Source organism: Chelonoidis abingdonii, chromosome 1, assembly GCF_003597395.2.
Source record: "Chelonoidis abingdonii isolate Lonesome George chromosome 1, CheloAbing_2.0, whole genome shotgun sequence".
NCBI classification, from domain to species: domain Eukaryota; kingdom Metazoa; phylum Chordata; order Testudines; family Testudinidae; genus Chelonoidis; species Chelonoidis abingdonii.
The window spans coordinates 312172132-312179654 of NC_133769.1; the positions used below are offsets into that span (position 1 = coordinate 312172132).

The 7523-nt window shown below is 40.3% G+C and overlaps 1 protein-coding gene across 1 annotated transcript in view; it reads left to right on the top strand.

Moving 5' to 3' along the window:
• SLC25A30 (solute carrier family 25 member 30) overlaps positions 1-7222 on the top strand; it is a 29945-nt gene extending 22723 nt beyond the window's left edge. Inside the window, exons 9-10 of the mRNA XM_075061575.1 lie at positions 2909-2997; positions 4061-7222. Of these exons, the coding sequence (XP_074917676.1) occupies positions 2909-2997; positions 4061-4109 (138 nt within the window). The 3' untranslated portion in view covers positions 4110-7222. The remainder of the gene's footprint in view (positions 1-2908; positions 2998-4060) is intronic.
• The last annotated feature ends 301 nt before the right edge of the window (positions 7223-7523 follow it).

Genomic DNA, 7523 nt, shown 5'->3' on the forward strand with positions numbered 1-7523 from the left:
TGCTCCCATTGACTGCTCTGCTTTCCTGGGCCTTTCTTCCTCCTCAACAGCGCACAGACTGTCTGAGCGGAGGTGGGACAATTCTACAGTGTCCCGGAAAGCCTCATCAACATACCTCTCTGCCTGTCTTAACTCCTCCAGTTCCGCCACCCTGGCCTCCAAAGTCCGTACGTGGTCTCTGAGGGCCAGGAGCTCCTTGCACCGACTGCACACATATGCCACCGGCCACAAGGCAGGTAATCATACATGCTACGCTCAGTGCAATAAACTGAATAGGCCCCACTCTGCTGCTGGGCTTCTGCCTGCATTGTCTCCTAGTTAATGAAAGCATAGGTTTAAAGAAAGGGGGTTTGGAATATGGTTTGGAGTATAGGTTTTAAGGGACCTACAGGGGAACAGGTAGGACCAACAAGGGACCCCCACTCCCCTCCCACTCCGCCTCCAAACTCCCTTGCGGAACTCCCTGTTTGCAAGCTCCCTGGTTGCTTGTGCATGGCTTTATAAAGCCCTGGCCTGAGTGAATGCCCGCCCACTGATTAAGGCTGAGCCAGTTACCAGAGGCTTCGAGCTTTCAAACCTTCCTCTGAAGCTCACGGCCTCCAACTGCCAGCCACAGCACATGGTCCTTCAAACAAACAAACAAACTGACAAACACAAGCTCAGCACACAGCAAGTAACCCCCAAACACACACACACTACAGACAGTCACTTACCCCACAGATGCTGTATTTGCTCCTCCTTCACCTGGAGGACTCCCTTGCGAAAGTCCCTGTTAGCAGCCCCTGTTCGTCATTGTCATTAAATGTTGCTGTCTTGTCATTATTTGTTGCTTTGTGATTTTAAAATGTATTTGTAAAGGTTTATGCAAAAAAAAAAAATCACCTTTATGTAGCCCAAATAGCAACAGGAAACATGGATATGTTTGTGCTGCAAATTAAGGGGCAATTAGTGTTGATGTGCCTAACTATGCTATAACTTAAATTTAGTATTAGTAATAGTGGCAATGAAGACATGGTAGCATGGTGTGGGCTAGCTACTGGAATACATACAGGCAAGTCTTATCTTAGGCGGGGGTTCTGTTCCGCAGTTATCGCGTAAAGCGAAAACAGTGTATAGCCAAAATTATATCCCCAATACCTTTAAACCTTGCCTGCAGCTCTGGTGGCTGGGCGGGGGTGGGTGGGATTTAAAGGGCTCCACCAGGCTCCCCATCGCCCTTTAAATGCCCCCCGACCCAGCCACTGGAGCTGTGGGCGGGGTTTAAAGGCATCCACCGGGCTTCCCACTGCAGTGGGGAGCCTGGAGGAGCCCTTTAAATCCCGCCCGCAGCTTTGGCAGCTAGGCTGGGGTTGGCATTTAAAGGGCTCGGAGCTCCATGGTGGCTGGAGCCTCGGGCCCTTTAGTTTGCCACAGGGGCTACCAGCCACTTCTGCAGCTGGGAGCTCCCTGGGTGATTTAAAGGGCCTGGGACTTCCAGCCACAGCTGGTGCCCCAGGACCTTTAAATCTTGAGGCCACACCCCCGTCCGCCTAGAGGCCACGCCCCCCACTTCTGGTTGTAACGCGTAAAGTTGAAATCGCGCATGTTAAAATGGTGTAATGTTGCTAGCATTATTGAGACCTGCCTGATCCCTATGGGATCCCCAGTGGGCTTGCTGTTTAGGATGGACTACCCATACGCTCACATCTTACTATTACCCTCATAGCTAAATGTTTCAAAGCCAGTGTGGGCTATGCCAGATCCTGCCTACAACGATTCCTTAATTTGTTGATGAGCGAACGATAGCCCTGGGTGTCACAGCATTTCAGGTGGTGCGGTCGTCATTCTTCACTGAGGAAGCTGAAACAGAGCAATGGGGTAAGCAACTTGTTGTGGGTGAGTTCACAAGTGTAGATGAAGTTAAATCCCTACCAAAACTGTGCAGTACAACCTATTTAAAATAATATACTAATACTTTCCCATAATCATTAAAACCTTAATACACTTTGTATGTTAAGGTGGATGCTGCGGAGGGAAAATTGTTGGGACCCAGTACTCAGTGTAATTGAAAGATCCCTTTTCGAATATACAATACATTAAAAATTGTCTGTTGAAAATGGAGAATTATTTTACTTCAGACTATGTTTTGCCTGATAGTCCCATTATTTACGATGCTCTGTTTGGGTCTAATAAAGTGTGTTTGCGTTAAATGCTTACTTGTGGTAGCAGCAGCGTTGAAACTTTTCAGACTTCAAAAACCTGGGGGATAAGATTTATGCTCAAACTTTTTTGACTAGCTGTCTAGACTTCTTAAATGTATTCTCAATATTTCATATAACGCTTACCTGGACAAAAATAGCCTCTCACTGGGCTGTAAATTTAGAACAGCGACGTTTAGTTCACTGAAGTTATGCTCTATTCAGTAAAGTTAATTAATTTCTAAATTTGCTGTTCAATGCTGGATTTATAAATATAAATTAGTTGATACGCATGTGCCAGTTAAAGTAAGGTCTAAATTACTCAGTCTGATGTGCGAAACTCTGCTGTCCCTATTACTGATTCACAGAAGGTCATGCTGTATCAGCAGCCGTTTAAATTGCCAAACCCCCACCTGAAAGATTTTGGAGATGTAGTCATGCATTCATTTGTTTTTTGTCCAAAACCGGCCACTATTGATAAGTTAATCCAAGTCCCATTTAAGGGGCAGTAATTCTGCACATGTTCCAGTCTTTTGAGTGCTATGAGGCAAGAGACTATTACTGCCGAATCGGGAACCAAGCTGTCTTCTCTGTAGCGTAGCCACTAGAGCACCTTTGATAATGCGCATTCATTATCAAAGTTCTTAGGCTGTTCTTTAGATTATGCATCTTCAATGACAAAATGAAGTTTTCACTCTCTTTCTCAATGTGGTTTTAAATATTTGTTTCAGACATGGAGGTATGAAGGCTTTTGGCTTTATATAAGATCTGCCAAAGAGTTGCCAGACTCCCGGTCCTTGGTTGATAATCATTTATCGACGTATCCTTTCAGAATGTTGAAAATAGTATATATAAATCTCGTTTTTTTTTCTTTGTGTAACGAGCAGTGGCGCATTTGAGTATGAGACCTAGTGAATTTGCTTCATATAAAACAGTGTTAATTTGTCAGCATAAGTAATATTTATTCTCGCGATCGTCTTTATTATATGGAGTATTACCAGGCCAACCTATTACATAGTATTGATTTACCTAAAGATTTTATACAAAAGTTAAGCCTCTGAATTATAATCTTTTTCAAAACACATTTCCTTTTAGCCCCCACTTTCATATTGCCCTTGTTTTTGATTGCCAGCTTAGCTGAGACTAGACTACCGTGACCAGCGTCAACATGGGTTCCAATTTGGGGCGTGTTGCTGCGTTTGGTTTAAGAACAGTTTCTGCATATTAAAAAAAACTGTTTGCAAGTATCTACAGGCATCTTTCACAAACACCTACAATGTATACTACCCTATTATACAACTCTGTACAGGTAGACCATTTGCCTCTATTTTATCCTTAAACGTTCTCATCATGTTTTGTGCAGAAACTTGAGAGGCAGTGCTTGTAACTATTCCTTTCTGTTCTTCCCAAAACAGATATGACACACCTCCATAGTTTTCACTCCACTAAGAGATAGCGAGGCAAAAAGCGCTGAGTTGCTCTTTCCTATTTGGAGCTTCTCTGACCTTTCCCCAATTCTAATGTTGCATGTTTATGTGCCTGGATAGCATCTAGGGGAAGGCATTTGGCTGTACTCATGGGAGGAGAGTAATATGCACTGATAACAGTTTCCCCCATTACCAGTTTTGCTACATATGATTCCTTAGAGTTCTGTGCCCGGCATATAGCGAACATATATACCACTGGATGGATGAGGAGTGACTGGTGGTGACTGGCTGAGTCTGTATTCAGGAGGCATTTAATGTGAGACCAAAATTCCACATGCCTGCATCCGGTTAGTTTAACATGTGAATTGAGTATAAGTATTATGTGCACCCAGATGTGTTAAACAAAATGGCAGATAGTCCTGCCAACTTGTTTGTCTCGTTGACTAATTTCACTAGTTCTTGTTTGACATACGAACAGCTGAAATTGTGTTCTGAAAGATGCTAGATTGCTGTAATAATTCAGTAAACTGTCCGGGGGTGCTGAGTTCGGTATTTTGAACTCAGGCACTTTCTTAAGATGCCCCCTCTCCAGTGTTTTCTCATAGAGCTGGTGATAGACTTGCTGCACGCTAGAGATCTTCGAATGCGCGCAGGAGATCTCTTAGGCAAAGAACGTACGATAATATCAAGACACTACTACACACAGTACTCAGAACTGGACGTAGGTAACTGATATGCCGAATCTATGCATACTTCATTGAATATGAACGTTAAGTTGGCAATCACTCCTCTATCAACTGTTAAAATGCTGTGGAGACATAATGTATGCTACAGACTCCAAAGGTTCTTTTCTGGTGAATAGTTTGAGAAGATAAGATACATTATAGATAGATGAAATTTTTCAATAGAAACAAGAGCGTACATCGAATGTTCGTTGTCCAGAGGTAAGTAGATAATAGAAGAACCTCACTCTTTTGTCCATGCTAATGAAACTTGATACATTAATGTGGTCATAAATAGCTGATTACACTTACGAAATTTTCGATGCCTTGGAGTTCAAGTGCAGGACACTGACAATTTTATTCCTAGTGACTCCAGGTCTTTGTAAAATTTGTAGAATGAACTTCTGAATTCAGAGTACGTCTGCCATCTATCACGTATATGTAACTTGCATTGGGAGCAATGAAGCTTCAGTTTAACTTAACTTGTTACTGTCACCATTTTGCATGCTTGAGAAAAGACTGGCATTTTTTAAGATACCTTATTCTTGGCCTTCAATAGAAGGGATTCTAACGTGTTTCATCAAGAAATTAATATCTATAGACTTTTTTAAAATGTAGCAAAAATAGAGCATTCACTCTCCCATCTGCGCCTTCTGCAAGAGGGAATTAATTTTCCAATAGTTTGATTCTTATGAAGAGGATCTGCTTTAAGCAGTTAGTGGCTGTCACACATTACTTGAAAGTTGAATGCTACACATTGAGGCAATTGAACCACTAGAAAGCTCAAGAAATGCAGATGTTTACGTACAGGGAGCCTACATCCAAAAGAGGCAATCTAATGTATTGCTGCCTTCCTAAACAAGAATTATAGGAGAATTGTGCTCATCAGTGTTGATCCTTTTCTTTCAGCAAAATAAGTTCAGTTCAAAATAGAACTTCTTTTAAGAGCAGTATGAGTTGACTTCTGTGTAGGTTGTACTTTTTCTTTGAATTGTGCAACAAAATGTTCTGCCATAAACTAAAGAAAATTAGTATCAGGATTACTGTGTGAATGCAGTTTATTCAGTTACAAAAATGTGGGAGTGAATGAAAAATGCCTATTCTAGATCCACTGTGGCTTGCAGTGTAGGATCACTAAGTGTACAGTTAGTTGTGATGTATGGAGATTTCATCTTGAAACATTCATTACAATATCTGCATATTCATACATTCCACTTAAAGCAATTCATGTTCTAGTGTGGATTTCACTCTTAATATTTCATTGTTTAAATGGTTGGTTTCAGGATGCACAAAGTAGGTATTTTTTAAATGCACAAGGCACTTTTCTTAAAATACCAAGCGTTAAGGTTTCAAAGTGTTTGAATATTTTTAAGGTAAAAATTATAATGTATAATTATGCTTGTGTGTGCTGTCTGTATTACTGCAATTCTACTTTTTTGCAGAAATCTCTAAAATATGTTTTGTACAGAATGTAAAACAATTAAGAATATATCATTTAAACTTTTTAGAACTTAAAACACTTTTTAGAATGAGTAAAATGCATTGCCGCTAAGTTGAGGGACATTTGCTTACAAATGGAACCTAGGGATCGTTCTGAGGCACTTGGTTAGAGTGTAATTTAGGATGGTCAGTAAGAATTTTCTGTTACTGCAAACTGTATGTTGTAATTCATCATTTAGCAAATTAAAATGGGGTTCTGTAACTAAAAATGTATATTTCAGACAGTCTCAATGGGCTAATAGTAACAAAAATCATGTGGGAAGTTTGAGCTAATTCACTTCCAGTTTGGCAGGCTTGTAGACCCAAGGGCTCTATGATGGTAGACAGGATCAGACTGTCCTTTTAGATGTTCGGTACCCACCACTGCTTAACACCAGAATCTTTGATCCCAGTTGGAATGCCTTTGTTTGTAAAGGGTTGCTGTGGGTAAAATGGAAATCCTGACAGTAACTACAAGTGTTTAGAAGTCCTCGCAGTTCTCGGTGTCTCTTATGCTGCCCTGACATTAATGTTCCCCAACCTTTTCCAAACCATGACTCATGTTGCAACAGAAAAGTCTTGGGACCACATTCCCATCTAACTATAGAGAAAAGCAATGTATGCAATTTCCCAGAGTGAGATCCCATGCCACAGATGTTGAAAACACTGGCCTACAATCATAAATGGTATAAAGGCATCAAAATAGCCTTGCCCAGCAGTGCCAAGGCTCTTAAACAACTTCTCTTAAGGAAAAGTCTGTGAGGGGGGGAAAAAAGACATTTAAGCTAAGTTAAATGTTTTTGAAATTATCAGTTGTAATTGTACTTTCACCTACATGTTAGTTTTAATAGTATGAGCCTCTTGCAGAAATGCTCTATTTTCCTGGTATGACTGAATTCTCGATGCTGCTTGATGTGCAGAATGGGCAGGTTATCCCAATCCATTGTACCATAAAGTTGAGTTTGTGGGCAGTGTATATGCAAGTATATTGTTCCATTCGCAGCAGTATGTACCACCTGTCAAATGACATTACTAACCTTTCATGCTGCAACTTATCACATTGAAAGGGATATGCAAATATTAAGAAAATCACCAAAGCAATTATCTTTAGTGTGCCAAAAATCGACTTATAGAATTGCATCACTTTGTTTTCATATTAGATCATATCAGTGTGTTCTGAAATACTGAACATATGTTTCATTCAGCCCAATTTGTTACTGCTGCTCATAGATTTATTGTGCTAGTGAAGTATTTATTCATTTGGAATGTTACAGGGAAACTGAATGTTTTTATGCTTTGTATTCACGTGCCTTATCTGCATGGGAAAACATGTCTTATTTCAGCATAATAAATACATGTGGGGGGAGAATGTAAGATGCTTTGCCCGGTGAGGATCTAAAATAAATTTTTAACTAAACTCACTTGACTTGATTTTCTCATTTCAACAATGCTTATTGCCTAATTAACAATCAAGACTGTTCGTAATTTCTCTTCACCCCTAGATCTAAGTAAAACACTGATTTAATTCTACTAACCTACTAATATTGTGGAAGTTTAACCATTTTTTTGTCTTAGTTTTTTTTATGTCCTAACTCTGCTTGAAGTAGGGAGATGCTGCTGTATTGCCTGGGACAGAAAAAAGCAGGCATGTAGGGCCATATTTTTAAATGTACTTGGATGCCAATCTGCATATTTAGGCACCTAAATACCTTTCAAAA